The sequence below is a fragment of the Loxodonta africana genome, chromosome 7 (genome assembly GCF_030014295.1).
Source record: "Loxodonta africana isolate mLoxAfr1 chromosome 7, mLoxAfr1.hap2, whole genome shotgun sequence".
Classification (NCBI taxonomy): domain Eukaryota; kingdom Metazoa; phylum Chordata; class Mammalia; order Proboscidea; family Elephantidae; genus Loxodonta; species Loxodonta africana.
The window spans coordinates 96266668-96283264 of NC_087348.1; the positions used below are offsets into that span (position 1 = coordinate 96266668).

The following is a 16597-nucleotide window of genomic DNA, read 5'->3' on the forward strand; positions in this document are numbered from 1 at the left end:
AGTCCCTTGTCTACAATTACATAGCACGTGACAGGCTAAGATTCAAATCTAGACCTAACCACTCTAGACCTTATGTGCTTTTTCTAGATTATGGCCACAGCCTCCCCTCCAAATCGTTCTTCATATTGCTGGAAAATATAACTCTGACCACGACTTTTCCAAACTCTTTCTCCTTTACGTTTTGGATAATGTTCAGACTCCTTAGCGTGGCATTCAAATACAAGGTTCTTCATGACCTGGCTTCGTATTTCCACATTCTTTTTGCCTGTGCTTTAAAACTGAGCTCTGACAAGTGCTTTCTAATACAGATTGAAGATGTTTTATTTATTTGCCTAGCAAATAACAAGAATACAAAGAGCTGCTATTTACTGAGCCTGCCATGTGCCATATCCCATACTAGGTGTATTCTATTATACATATTATTTCGTTTACTCATCACAATAACCCACCCATTGCTGTCGAGTTGATTCCAACTCATAGCAACCCTATAGGACAGAGTAGAACTGCCCCATAGAGTTTCTAAGGAGCACCTGGTGGATTTGAACTGCCAACCTTTTGGTCAGCAGCCATAGCACTTAACCACTATGCCACCAGGGTTTCCACCTTATAGAATAGGTACTGTTATTCTCAGTTTATACTTGAGGGGCTAAAGATCATGAAGGTCAGGTAACTTCAGAGCAAACCTGATGGCACAGCTGATATAAGATCTTAAATCTGTCTGACTTTCGTACTTTAAATTACTATGCTAAAGGTACAGTAAATGTTTATTAAGTCATTCTTCATCTTCGTTCATTCTGTGAGTACCTATAACACACAGGTGTCTGAAGTAGAATGTATATAGAAGCATTTTAATGTCATAGATGCCCAGTATTTAAAACTATTTTAAAACTTGAGTACCTACCTGCATGAGATCTTTAAGGCTCTCAACAAAAGAAATTTCTGCTTCTACCATATAAAACTCTGCCAGGTGTCTCCGGCTCTGTGAATTCTCAGCTCGGAACGTTGGACCAAAGGTAAACACTTGAGTAAAAGCTCTGCAATTCAAGATTAAGAGCATAAAAATAGTATTCACATGATCAGTTTTAAGTATTTAAAATATTTAGTGAGCTCTAGAGGGGGAAAAAAAGGTTTTGTGGCCCTGTCTTGTCTACAAAGCCACATATATAGTTGCTATATTTCTCTAATGGGTGATAATAATAGTTTCATTGAAAATGTTACATTTATAGAAACCATTTTACCCTGAAGGAATCTGCAAATGCTTTACAAACCCTATGGCTTACTAAATATAGAGAAATAACCACTTCTGTGTGCATTCCCTTGCAGCTGCCTTAAACTGCAAGCAACTATATTACACAGCAATCAAGAACCAAGTGAAGGAAAAATACCATTGCTCAAGAAACTGACAAAGAATCTGGATGGTTAACAGCTAAAATGGGAATTTCATTGTGGATAAGGTGTGCTAATTTATTTTCTGAATACTTGAAAAAAGAAAAGATAATCAGATGCGTATGACGATTCACCTTGTTCAAAGCCTACCCAATTCCTTCAAGACCACCCAAGTGTTTCAATCAAGGTGAATGACCCCTGAAATTTGTTCAGGAAGGAGGGGGGTAAGGGTGTGTTTTCAGGAACTGTCCACTTTATTCCCTGGTTTTCAAAAAGGACTATAATTTAACCATCTAAATGGGAATAAAAATCTTATTTTTAAAGCAGAGCAAAAAACCCATTGCCGTCGGGTCGATTCTGACTCAGACAGACCCCATAGGACAGAGGAGAACTGCCCCATAGGGTTTCCAAGGAGCTCCTGGTGGATTCGAACTGCTGACCTTTTGGTTTGCAGCCGTAGCTCTGAACCACTACACACCACACCAAGGTTTCCTTAAAGCAGCAGAGAAGTAGATGTTATATCTTTAATCTTTGACACTTCTAGTCTCCCTTATATTGAAACAGGGTAGCAACTGAGATTAGATAAAGCATATATGTCATATATGGGTATTTCTTGAGAATGTCTAATCCCTGAATTTTTTTTTAACCATTTTTTTTTACTGTGCTTTAGATAAAGGTTTACAGAACAAATTAGTTTCTCATTAAACAATTAATGCATGTATTATTTTGTGACATTGGTTTCCAACCTCACGACCTGTCAACACTCTCCCCTTCTCAACCTTGGGTTTGCTATTTCTATTCTTCCAGCTTTTTTGTCCCTCCTTCCTTCTCGTCCTTGCCCCTGGGCTGGTGTACCCATTTAGTCTCCTATAAGTTATTTGTTTTATGGGCCTGTCTGTTCAATCTTTGGCTGAATGGTAAGCCTCAGTAGTGACCTCAGTACTGAGTTAAAAGGGTGTCTGGGGGCCATACTCTCAGGGTTTCCCCAGTTTCTGTCAGACCAGTAAGTCTGGTCTTTCTTTGTGAGCCAGAATTTTGTTCTCTATTTTTCTCCAGCTATGTCTGTCTGATCACCGAATTTTAAGGCTTTGCCAGAACAAAACAAGAGGCTTGGGGCTCCTTGGCTATGATCCTGAGTACTTTTCATTAGTCTGTCATCAGCCAAATAACATAAGGGTCAGAAAATGCAGTTTAGAAAATAGGCCAATTTTTGTATACAAATGCTACTCATTTTGTTTGGCCTTTTTTTTTTTTTTTTTTAAATACAGATATTCTGGGAAATTAAATAGTTAAATAATTATAGCGGAAACCAAGAGTTTCATTTTTTCTTTTAAAAGGCTGTCTTAGTTATCCAGTGCTGCTACAATGGAAGTATCACAAGTGGGTGGTTTTAACAAACAGAAGTTTATTCTCTCACAATCTAATAGACTAGAAGCCCGAATTCAAGAGGGTTCTGGAGGAAGGTCCTTGTCATCAATCTTCCCCTGGTCTAGGAGCTTCTCAGAGCAGGGACCCCAGGTCCAAAGGACACACTCTGCTCCTGGCTCTGCTTTCTGCTCCTAGCTCTGCATTCTTGGTGGCAGAAGGTCCCCCGTCTGTCTGCTTGATTCTCTCTTTTACAAAAGAGATTGATTCAAGCAAAATACAACCTAACCATGTAGATTGAATCCTGACTCAATAATGTAACTGCCTCTATCCTGCTCATTAACATCATAGAGGTAGGATTTACAACACATAGGAAAATCACATCAGATGACAAAATGATGGGAAATCACACAGTACTGGGAGTCATGGCCTACCCAAGGCGATACACATTTTTTTGAGTACGCAATTCAAACCATAACAAAGGCTATTTCAATTACGACTTAGTTGGTTAGAAGCTTAGAAATTTATGTTTTGGTTCTACAGCCACCTTTCTGAGACCATAGTCAGTTAACCTCTGAGAACCTTAGTTTTCAATAGACAAATAAACGGTAAGAACTTAAAAATACTACTTTGGTTACTTGTCTCTCGAGATTCAGATCCAGACTTGTCTCCTAGAATGCTCCTGAAAAGGGTAAATCTACCTTGTACAAAATTGCTTCACTCCTCACAACAAAAGCAAAATGAACCATCTGCTTTTCCTTTTATGTTCCCCCCCACTCAGTTAATAACCTCACCATTCATCTAGTCACCCAAGACAGCATTTCCTTCCCCTTGACCCCACACATCATACTGATCACAAAATCCTGTTGTTTACACCTTGGAAAACTCTTAACTATCTAGCATCTCATCTTTATTTCCATTGCTACTGTCTTAGTGCAAATATTTGTCTCTGACTTGGAAAACTACAACAGCTTTTAAACTAGTGCCTGCTACCCGGTTTTTTCTCCCTCTGGCCCCAAACTACTGTGAATTTTCAAACTCAGATCTGATTATGTCAGTCCTAATTTAAAATTCATCAGTGATTCCCCACTGCCCAAAGGAAAAAAAATTCAAACTCCTAAACTGGTGACCTTCCCTGACATGGCCTTTTCACCAGCCACACTGAACGCAGTCTCCTTCTATAAAATGCCTCTGCACACCTCTAGGTCTTTGCATAGGCCGTTCCCTATTCTGGAATGTCCATTGCCTGCTTCTCTCTCCAAATGGCATTCTTACTCATTCTTTAAGTCATGGTTCAAATGCCACTTTCTCTTTGGAACCTTAACCACACACTCCCAAATTTATTGTCTGTATACTACTGTAACACTCTGTTTATATATTTGTTATATAGCATACATCACTTTGAAATGTAATTATGTATTTTTTAGGTTTTTTCTCTAAATTTTATTTATTTTGTTGTTGATGAGAATATATACAGCAAAACATACACTAATTCAACAGTTTCTACATGCACAATTTAGTGACATTGTTTATATTTTTTGAGTTGTGCAACCATTCTCACCCTCCTTTTCTGAGTTGTTCCTCCCTCATTAACATAAACTTACTGCCCCCTAAAGTTCTTTTCTAATCTTTCAAGTTGCTATTGTCAGTTTGATCCCATACAGATAGTTCTTAAAAGAGGATAATGCTCAAGGCAGACCTTTGTCACTAGTTAAGCTAAACTACTGTTCGGTTTTAAGATGACTTCAGGGGATATTTTTGGTTTAAGGTTTAAAGATTATCTTGGGGCAATAGTTTCAGGGGTTCATACACCCTCATGGCTCCAGAAAGTCTAGAGTCCGTGAGAATTTGAAATTCTGCTCTGCATTTTTCCCCTTTTGATCATGATTCTTCTATGGAATCTTTGATCAAAATGTTCAGTAATGGTAGCTGGGCACCATCCAGTTCTTCTGATCTCATGGCAAAGGAGAAAATTAGCCACACATTCCATATCCTCCTCCTGTTTCTGAGTCTCCTTCTTCTGTTGTTCCAGGTGAATAGATACCATTGTTGTGCCTTGGATGGCCCCTTGCAAGCTTTTAAGACCCCAGGCACTATGCAATGAAGTATGAGGTAGAAAAGAAACACTAAACACGTTATTAGGCCAGTTAACTGGGATGTACTGTGAAATCATGACCCTAAACCTCCAAACCAAGGAACAAAATCCCATGAGGTATTTGGTCGTACATAAGCAGCTTCAGCAGCTACTCTTTTTTGTTGTTGTTGTTTTGTAGGTTCATCCACCTGAATATATCTATCATACAGTTTTTACCAATTCAACTTTTTACAGGTGTACAACTTACTGAGAGCAATTATAGTAATTGGCTGTGCAACCTTATCCTTAATGTGATTTTTCCATCACTGCGTAATTATGTATTTAAGCATCTTTCTCCCTCCGTAAACTAAGAAATTTTCCAGGGCAAGCATCATGTTTTATTCATGTTTGCACCTCCAGTGCCGAAGATAAAACAAGTTCTCGTGTTGAATCAATGAGTGCTAATGATGATGATGGGCTTCCTCAGTTGAAAGCTAGAAAACGTACAACATCTGTACAAACAGTAACGTTACAAATAAAATATAGAAAAATTCTCAGATGCATTTTACTGAGGCTATTACAGTACGTAACATGGGTTAGACAATCCAGGTCTGCCCCAAATAATGAATTAAAAAATGACAAAGCCCCGTTTCCAACCTGTAACTACGCAGTCTCTAGGCGGGCTGGCAATAAATATATCTAAAAAAATGACAATTCTGTCTGTTACTGCATCACAAGAAATTGGATATACAGATGTTCTCTAGCAATAAAGTGTATTTTAACATGATCCCCAACTAAATTATGAATTTTTCCTAGTGAGAAACACAAACTATGTGGCACAGCTGAAATTTACTTTAGGACTCTTCCAAGAAATTGGCAGTCATCCTTCAGGGAAGCTTAACTGAAGTATGAGGAAGGCTGCTGAGATTGTTGTTTGAAAGAGACATGTTATTTGTATTAAGGTACCAGGTATGGAGAAAACAAGTTCCAAAAAGAACTTCAAGTCACAAGGGCATCTGCTTCTCACATAGGCAATTCTGTGTAGGGTACTCCAAGATAAGTAGCAATAGGAATTTTTTACTTAACAATGGTTAATGACTTCTCCCAGCAATGCAGGACAAACTCTCTACTATAAAATGTAGAAAAGGACCAGAAATTTGATTTTAGTTATAGTTAACGATCAGGTTCTGACTGAAACACCCAAGAGTTAAGTACAGGTAAAACCAAAAAACCAAACCCACTGCCGTCGAGTCAATTCCGACTCTTAGCGACCCTATAGGACAGAGTAGAACTGCTTTGTAGAGCTTCCAAGGAGCACCTAGTGGATTCAAACTGCTGACCTTTTGGTTAGCAGCCACAGCATTTAACTGCTATGCCAGCAGGGTTTCCTAAGTGCAGTATTTGACTTTTGTCAGAACCAACTTACGACGGAGTCCTCAGAACCCTGTCATAAATTGGGGACTACCTACTTTTTGTTTTTTCTTTTTAATTTTCATTATTATTGCCTTTTATTAGTATCTTTATAAATTCAATCTTTTTTGTCTTTAGGGGTTGGAAACATTACATATTAACATTTGCGAGTGAACATCTGAGAATGATAACATCAGTAAGTTACACATTGCAACACTGTATGTAGTACATAGGACTAGTATGTAGTACTAACGGTAAGATGTACCAACAAACAAACAAAAAGACAGATGGTCTTAAGTGCAGTTTGTAGTAACTTGAGTATGTTGTAAGTCGGGAGCTACTTGTATTTTTCTAACAGGGTAAGAACTGATAGCCATGGGGCTTCCTCTAAATTAACAGAATTGATAAAATGAGCTGGAAGGTATGTCGGAAACTTGCCTAAATCAGCTTCCAGTCTTTTAGAAATAAATGACTAAATCGTTCAATAATGAACATCCTATGCCTACTTCCGGTTTCCTATTATAAATGTAGTGGTGGTAGTAGTAGTAGTAGTAGCAACGGTAGTAGTAGTAGTAGTAGCTGTGGTAGTAGTAGTAGTAGCAGTGGTAGTAGTAGTAGTAGCAGTGGTAGTAGTAGTAGTAGCAGTGGTAGTAGTAGTAGCAACGGTAGTAGTAGTAGTAGCAGCAGCAGCAGCAGCAGTGGTTAGTGACAATGGCTACCATTAGTGAGTACTCTTTGTGGGCCAGGCTTTAAATGTAAGACTATTACAGTTAATCCTTGTAACAGCTCAATAAGTACTATTATCTCTATTTTCTAGACTAAGAAACTGAAGTTCAGCACTTTCCCAAAGTCACATACTTAGTAAATGGTGAAGGTCAGATTCAAACCAAGATCTGACTCTAAAGCTCACAGTCTTAACCATGATATTAACAAAAATGATACTTATAACATTTACAAAACCCAGAAAATTAGGAGGAAAAAAATTACATAATTCCCCTTGTCAAAGGTAACTAACTGTACCCATTGAGTAGATTCCAACTCATAGTGACCCTATGGGACACAGCAGAACTGCTCCATATGGTTTCCAAGGAGCATGTGGTAGATTCGAACTGCCAGCCTTTTGGTTAGCGTTTGTAGCACTTAACCACTAAGCCACCAGGGTTTCCAGGGTAGATATTTTGGTATATCTCTGTCCTTTATGAATACTTTGTTTTATGTGTTAAAATCATAGTCCTCTAGGATATGTTACTTTCATGAAAACAGTAACAATAAATTCTCATCAATATTTTGTAGCCTTGTAACAAGTCATTTGGTCTCTGTGATCTTCACATTTTTAATAAAATGGCATGGTGGTGGCAAGCAGTGATTTAGTGTTGATCTCTAGTAACTTTAGCAATATTTTTAAGTTCTTAGGTCCATGTACAATGTCTCCTATTTTAACTTAAGCTAACTTTTTTTTTTTTGTCTTTCATAGACATGAAGACCATTTGCAGCAAGGCTTAGACCAACCAACCCTTAAAATAAGATCTGAGAACAAGGCCATTTCTAAAATAAGATACAAAGCCAGGTGAAAGGCCAGTACTTCTGAGAAGTACTGGCAGAAAAAGAAAATACTCAGCACTAAAAAACATTCTCATGCCAAATTATAGGGAGAGGAAAGCTATATAAGGAAAGTCCATGTGTTTGGAGTTGATGTTTAAGATAACAAAAGTACATCAAATACACCTCTATCAAGATAGCTACAAAAACGGCTTTTTAGAAAATAAAAAGTAAAATTACAAAAAAAAAAAAAAAAATGTTCTTAGGAAGGTCACATTCTCCCTTGCAGAGTTTCATGAAGTCCGTAGTTGACAAATCAATTACTATAAAGTGGTCACTGATTGCTTGGCCATTAATTCCCTGGCTCTGAAAGGTAAGGTCAAACCTTCATATTTTGAAAGAATAGAGGAATTACTTGTTCTTTGATAGAGGAAGAACTTATCATTCAGCTTAAGATTGATCCACAGCGTTTTCTAAATCCACAGCGTTTTCTAAATCCCCTCCCTGCTCAATGTCTGTACCACTCCTCTATTTACCGGTTCAGTAAAAGTTCACTGAAATGAAGTGAACTCACAGGTAGTCTTAAGCTGGCTTTTAAAATGGTCTTTACCAAATGGTTTTCCCATCATCCAGAAAATAACTTATTTTACTACTGCTTTGTGTCCATTGGACCCCTGGTGGTGCAGTGGATAAGCATTTGACTGGTTACTAACTAAAAGGTCAGCAGTTTGAATCTGCTACCTGGAAACCCTATGGGGCAGTTCTATTCTGTCCTATAAGATTGCTGTGAGTCAAAATCCATACGATGGAAAAGGGTTTTTTTTTTTTTTTTTGTGTGTGTGTGTGTGTCCATTGGATTATTGAGATTGTGACCTATTTGTCATTCATTATTTTTCTATGCCTAGCAGAGTGGAAGAAACCCTGGTGGCGTAGTGGTAAAGAGCTACGGCTGCTAACCAAAAGGTCAGCAGTCCAAATCCACTAGGTGCTCCTTGGAAACCCTATGGGGCAGTTGCTATGAGTAAGAATTGACTCGATGGCAATGGGGTTTTTGGTTAGCAGAGTGGAAGAGGCTCTGGTGGTGCATTGGTTGAGTGCTTGGCTGCTAACCAAAAGGCTGGAGGTTCAAACCCACCCAGCTGCTCAGTGGGAGAACGAACTAACAATCTGTTCCTGTGAAGATTACAGCCTAGAAAACTCAATGGAGCAGTTTTACTCTGTCACATGGGATGGCTATGAGGTGAAACCGATGGCACCCAACAACAACAGCAGAGTGGATTCCTGGCACCTCCTTAGAGCATCTCTCTATCCCTCTCTTGCAATATACTTGGCAGAAGTGTACCAATGGTGATATATAGCCCTGACCATTTCAACAATTTGTCAAGATGCCTTAAGGAGGTTACACTCTAAAATCTAAAAATTCTTCTTCACTACTATTGCCAAACATTTCTGCAAAATTAATACTTTCAACATATCCTTTATGTTTGATTTGGACCTGTATTTGAGGTCCAAGCTTCTGAATTTGCTCCAGCTCCTATTATACATGTTCTGTTTTTCCCATAGCCACTGATCTGCCATGGTAGGCCAGCCTCTTTGCCCATCTTTCCCTCTCTCTTATCTGGTGCTGCTTTACTGAGCTAGTGCACTACTACTTTTGGCTTGCAGGCATAGCTCCCTTCTTGTGATAAAATGGCCCTCCTTCTAAAAGGCACTGATGCACACCATGTTTCCAGTTTTTGTTAACTTTCCATTATATGCATGTAGCTCTGAGCATCAGGCTTTTCCAGGCTCTTAAGTCACTTCTGGGCAAACTATGAGCCATCTTATTCATTATCTAAACATAAGGATAAGCCAACCATTCTCTAATGATCCTGGCTCCCTGGAAAAGAACATTCAAAACAGATACACGATGAAATGGCCAGTGCCTATACCTTTGGAATTGGCTTTATTTATAAATACATCTTTAAGTGCCGCAAAAAAGCAGCGTATAAATAATAAACAAACAAACAATAATCTCAATAATGTGGTCTGACCTATATAAAAGGTAGAGAGACTCCATTGAACCATTTAGGCAGTTATCTTTATATCCAAGTCATACTCTATGCTTAACAGCTCTACATTAAATACCAATATTATCAGATCAAACACGTATTCTGGCTAAGAGAGGCATGCAAGAACATTTTTGAGATAATTCTTTGTGCAGTAGTCCCCATGGTGTTGCATGGCTAAAGTTCAAATTTTGTCACTGAACCTCATACCATACTGTCCTAAAGTAGAACCAGTTACCCAGCTGAAGAAATTAAGTAAAAGTCACTAAATGATATTCCAGAAATAAAAACTAGGTCTTTACCGCAGGATCTCTAGCATAATTCATGTTACATCTGCCTCTTTATCGAGAAATACGGTTAGCTTGAGTCTTGTGTAGTCTCCAAATTGTAAAGATTTATGTGACACATGTCTGTTTATCTGTTTCTTGCACTTGTTGCAAGTGGCAAAACACCACTTGTGTATTTTCAGTGTAGGGTATATCATGGAAGATAAAGTGAGGTTGACGTCAGCAGAAATAAAAATAATGTGAATAGCAACCAATATACATGACTCAGTTATTTGCTGCTAGTGAGAGAAAAGCAAAAACCATGGCTGAGTTTATTAATTTCTAAATTTCTCCTGGCAAAAATGAAGCTTCCTTTTATTTTGTATAGAACAAAGCAAATCTACTTCATGCATTCTTTTTTTACAATGTGTCTCCTGGAGCTTATGTGGCATTTCTATTAGGTACTCTGCCAGGCGCTCCTTGGAAACTCTATGGTGCAGTTCTACTCTGTCGCTATGAGTCGGAATCAAATCGATGGCACTGGGTTTAGTCCCCTAAAAACCAAAAAAAAAAACAAACCCAGTGCCGTTGAGTCGATTCTGACTCATAGCGACCATACAGGACAGAGAAGTGCCCACAGAGTTTCCAAGGAGCGCCTGGTGGATTTGAACTGCCGACCCTTTGGTTAGCAACCATAGCACTTAACCACTATGCCACCAGGGTCCCCTAAAAACAACAAATAAAATAGTGGTGAAGGCAGACATTTTATTTGTTTCTATTCATCACCTTTAGGGTGATCACATGTCTGGTTTGATCAGGCCAGCCCTGGTTTATACCCATCATCTTAGAATAACTGCTATTATCGCTCCCTTTCACTCTCTAAATTAGCCTGTTTTTAGACACCCTAGCTGTACCCCATATTGCACTAAGTGGGTGAAAGGTGGGTTTTGGGGAAGTAAAATACACAGAAGCGTTTCAGTGGTTTCCAGAATTCACGCACATAATTCATAAGAGAATTTCTTTTTAATTTTAATTTTTTAAAAGACACTAAACGAGACCTCTGAATTCATGCAACGAGAAATTCACATCTGCCACATGAGAACATAAAATGAAATTTCATTTTCATATAAGAATACTTTAAAACATCTATTTGGAATACCCCCTCAAAAAAAAAAAAAAAGAAAGAAAAGAAAAGCCAAGCCCACTGCTGTCAAGTCGATTCCTACTCATAGTGACTTTATAGAATAGATTATTCTGAGTTTGTTGATGCATTTCCTCACAGACATTTTTTTTTTTAAACTGGTTTTCTTTTTCCAGCTGAACAGATTGATGAAGTTAAATTGAAAGCACAGAAGTAATTCAAGCCCACAGATTGTATCAGCCAAGAAGAAACACACGCAGCAGCTTAGGGCTTAGCTATCTGTCAGTGCCTTACAATCGTACTTATCTACTGTGAAGTCATATAGATTTATTTCATCACTCAACAAATATTTATTAGGCAACTAATCACTATGTAAAATACAGAAGTAAACGAGGAATTTTCTTTTAACAGACAGGTAGGAGAGATCATATGCCTAAATGTACAAATTAAGATTATAAAATTCCTAGACCCAAACATGAAAGAAAAATCTTTGTGATTTTTTAGATAGGATACAGAAAGCATGAACCACATAAGAAAAAATTGATAAATATATACCAACAAAATAAAAAAAAAAAAAGCTTTTGGTCTTCAAAAGACATGGTTAAAAAATGGAAAGGAAAGGTAGACTGGGAGAAAGTATTCACAATATACATATCTGACAAAGCGTTTGTATTCATACAGAGAGATATATGAAACATACAGAGAACTATTACAACTCAGTAATAATAAGGCAAACAGCCTAATAAAAATAGGCAAAAAAACTGAAATGAAGGTCATTCAAGAAGATATATAAATGGCCAAAAAGCACCTAAGGAAAAATGTTCAACAGTATTAGTCATTACAGAAATATAAAGTAAAACCATAATGAGATATGACAAACCCACCAGAACGGCTCATACCGACACCACCAATTTTTGGCAAATATGTGAGCAACTGGAACTCTCCTCTACTGATGGTGGGCAAGTAAAATACTTCAGAAAACTGTTAGGAATTTTCTTATGAAGTTAAGCAAAGCATGTATTTACCATAAACCCAGCATTTCCTGAGTGCTCGCCCAAGCGAAATGAAAACCTATGTCCACGTAAAAACCTGTGCCTGAATTTTCATAGCAGCTTCATTCATACCAGCCTCAAACTGGAAACAACCCAAATGTCTATCAACAGATGAATTAACAAACTTGTGGTATATCCATGCAACTGAATGATATTTAGCAATAAAAAATAAATATTTGGAATAGAATAGATTATTCCAAGTTTGTTAACGGATTTTTTTTTCTTTTTTTAATTTAACTGATTTGCAGAAATGGATGAATCTCAAAAGCATTATGCTGAGTGAAAGAAGCCAGATAGAAAAGAGTACATAATATATGACTCCATTTGTATGAAATTCTAGAAAAGAAAAATCTAATCTAGGATGATGGAAAGCAGATCAACTGTTGCTTAGGGCTAGGGGCAGGGGAGACAGACTGACTGCAAAAGGGAACAAGGGGACATTTTTGGGTGATCGAAACATTCTATATGTTGATTATGGTGGTGGTTACAAAAGTTTATGAAGTTGTCAAAACTTATTTAACTGTGAACTTAAAATAGATGCATTCTTTTTAAAAGATGCATTTTTATTGAACGTAAACTGTATCAATGAAGCTGATGAAAAAACAACAATCACAACAATAAAAAGAACTTATTCATACGCTATTCATACACTGATTTACCCTGCTACTTATTTATGTTATAATCTTGCCCCAACTAGGTTACAAAAGGTGAAGTTTTAGGCTCCAGGGACCCCAGAAGTAGTAGCACAGGAATGATTCACTTCAAGGAATACAGAACACAGTGACATCTCACTGTCAACATTAATTGGTCACATTTTATGCCCTAATCTGCTCTCATTTCATCATTTATTTCTGACTTGGTCCTCACACTCTGAGAGTTATCTGATATCTGTGTCCTAATCCCGTCCTTCATTCCAGGCTCTGGTTTAGTTTAGCCTTCTGACCTGTCTGTCTTTTGAGTCCTGAATCTTGGCAGACTCGCTATTTGTCCCAATCCTCTGCTTTGTGTGAACTCTATTGCTGTTACTGTTGTAAAACAATTTGATGACTGGCTGTCAGCTACTCTTCCTGGTCACACAACCTTGGCTGCTCTTTTTGCTAGTCCATTGAAATCACCCAAGGTTCTCGGGGTCCCAGCTGTCATCACCATCAGTATAGCACCTACCATTTCAGTACCTACAATGTGACAAACGCTGGGCTTCACATGGCATCTAATTCTCACAACAGCTCTGCAAGGTGGCCATTACAATTTATTTTTATAGATTAGGAAGTGGAGGTCCAAACATTAAAGTTATAGAACTACTACGGAAAGGAGCCAGAATTCCAATTTAAGTCTCCCTGACTGCATTTACTTCAATTAACAGGACCATTCACATAGACAAATGCAGTGCTTTTTGGCTGGGACAACATTATCTCAGTAACTGCTTTCCTCTGTAACAGCACTTAACCCTCTATATGCCCATCAACAAGGTTGTCCCTTATTTTTAACATGTGGTGTTCACCACAATTACAAACTATTTGGGTAATCACTAAAATTTCTGTGAATAAATGAGCAACCACAGTTCTTTTTAAGCAGAAAAAAGCACGCTAAAAAAAAAAAAAAAAATCCTCTCCAGCTCCAACCTGACCTAAATTCTACAAACATGCAACAGACATAGATCTTTTTCCTTGTCCTAAAAAAGTAATTAAAGCCACCTGAGCAAAACAGAATTTGGATAAGACTATACAGGAACTGAAAGAAGTAACAACATTGGTGTTGCCTTTTATAGCTTCAATTCCTGCCCATACTGGCCTAACTACTGAGAATCAACTTGATGTCTCACTACAGTAACTGGTATTTGCTTTTAGAATGCAGCGGGCACTGCATTCCATGCACATAGAGTTCTGTTTGTATCATTACAAAAAAGACCGACCAAAAAATTTTTTTTTAACTCACACTAAACTTACTTATTTCAAAGGCATTCAACCTTCAGATACTTTTTTCTGCTTACCCAGACCTCAGTGAGCAAGATAACAGAAGAGTGGGGGCTACTGTCCCATGAACTTGAAGTGGATAAAAGGCAGGTTAGTACGGTAATCTCCAGTACAAAGGAATTTACTGCCAGAAATGGGTAACAAACCCAGTGTTCAGACTTCCAAGTGTGGTATGCAGATACTGCTGAGTTAACACGTTAGATAGAGATACTAAGTCATTGTGCAAAATAACGCGTGACCTAACTAGCAGTTAAAGAAAATTAACACCATTCAACTTAGAAAAATGAAGTTAAGATGGTGAATTAGCCAAAAATGCCAAACCTATTGTTTTGACTCACAGGGACCCTGTAAGACAGAATAGAACTGCCTCATACAGTTTCTGAGGAGCGGCTGGTAGATTCGAACTGCCAACCTTTCGGTTAGCATCCTGAATTAAGTACAGTCTCACTGCTTTCTGAGACTGCCTTAAAATAGTAATCAAAAAATTAAAAGGAAGAAACAGGAAGGGGCCTTCTGCAGATAAGAGATCGGAACAAATTTCTAGAGGACAGAAAGCAGATGATTCTGTGATGAGCAATGTGGCAAGGCAAGGATGCAATTATCTGATTCATATGGAGCACGTACGCGACAGCAGAAGGGAGGTGATCTGCATATAGAATCTTGGTGAGGCTGGGGTGGGACAAATGGGGATTCATAGAGAGTTTGCATACAGAACTGTCAACCTCCCACCCCACGCTCCCACCAGAACGGCTGGAAGCTAGCTGTTCCCACCTACCAGGGAAGAGAGGGTCTTTCTCTAAGGCAATAGTTCACAGCATCAGTATCCAACACTGGAGGACTAGTTAAGACACAGATTGCTGGGCTCCACCCTCAGTGTTTCTGAATCAATAGGCCTGGGTAAGGCCTGAGAACTGCATTTCTAACAACTTCCCAGGAGATAGTGAAGCTGTTGGTCCAAAAACCAAACTTTGAAAACAGCTTCTCTAAAGAAACAAAATTGTTGCAAGAAGAGCAACTAGTATGAATGTTTTAGCTGCAAAATAAGGGCCTCAGCATTCCACATTATAGCACTGGGTGATATAAATAGGATAAAACACACAAGTGGCCAGACTAACCATTCAACCTAAAGAGCCAAATCTTGTCAGTTGTCAAGTCTAGTCCATATAACCAGAGCTCCTAAGAGGTCGTTCTAATGTTTCATTATTAAAAAATGAACAAATAAGCAAGGGATACCAGACGTTTGAGGAATGCTAAAAACACAGAAGATACAAACCAGGATAAATCAATTAAAAAACAAAACAAAATGAGTCTCCAGAAGTAACAATAAAAATTCAGGAGATAATTTTAAAAAAGAGCCAACTGATGGACCAATCAACCTCTGGGATTTTCAGAGAAATCTGAGAGCATATGACATCTAAAAAATGATAAAATAGGACAGGAAACTATGGTAAAAGAACATAAGACGATAGGAGCCTGTAGAAAAAAAAAATAAAAGATTTCCCAAGTAAAAACGCAACGGAAGGACTAGTGTAGAAACTCTAGAAAGTCTTCAAAAATGCTGAACAAAAACAAAAAAGATGGAAAGTATGAGTGTAAGTTAAAAGGCAGACTTAATACAGAAGTTCAATATTCAGAATTTCTGGAAGAAGAGAACAGAGAAAAGAAAGGGGTGGAACATACTAAGAAATAATAGAAAACAAGTTCTCTAGAGATACAAAGAACCTTTCCTATCAAGAGTTCATTCTGTGCTAAGCAAGATTTAGAAAAAGACCCATACTTAGAAATATCAGTGTGATATTAAAAAAAATAATAATAAAAAGAATGCCCTAAAAGCATCTATTGAAAGAACACAAACAGGACAACTGCAGAGAAATGAGAATCACATGGCACAAGACCTTTTTAAGCAAAATTGCAAACTAGAAGATAATGGAACAATGCCTTTAAAGTTAGGATAGGAAAAATTCTGCATCCCTATTAACCAAGTATAAGACTAAACAAGGACATTTTCCAATATGCAAAGACTCAGAAAATTTACCTTCTATAATCGCTAAAGAAACACTGGCGCCGCAGCGGTTAAGAGCTACAGCTACTTGTGAAGAAGTCGGCAGTTTCAATCTACCAGATGCTCCCTGGAAATTCTATGGGGCTGCTCTACTCTGTCCTTCCTATAGGGTCACTATGATTCAGAAGTGACTCGATGGCAACAGGTGTCTTTTATAATCGTTAAGGTTGTGTGCCAACTTGGCTGGGCTGTGATTCTCCGTGGTTTGGCAGTTATGAAGTAGTTTGCCAGTCGTATAATGATGCGATCACTTCTATCATGAGATGAGATGTAATGCGATT

General features: G+C 38.0%; 1 protein-coding gene across 5 annotated transcripts in view; it reads right to left on the reverse strand.

Annotated features, from left to right (window-relative positions):
* NARS2 (asparaginyl-tRNA synthetase 2, mitochondrial) overlaps positions 1 to 16597 on the reverse strand; it is a 212050-nt gene that overhangs the window by 97298 nt on the left and 98155 nt on the right. For all 5 annotated transcript variants that reach the window (XM_023558513.2, XM_064288755.1, XM_003418535.4 and 2 more), the window contains one exon: positions 902 to 1034. In XM_023558513.2, coding sequence (XP_023414281.1) covers positions 902 to 1034 — 133 coding nt within the window. The remainder of the gene's footprint in view (positions 1 to 901; positions 1035 to 16597) is intronic.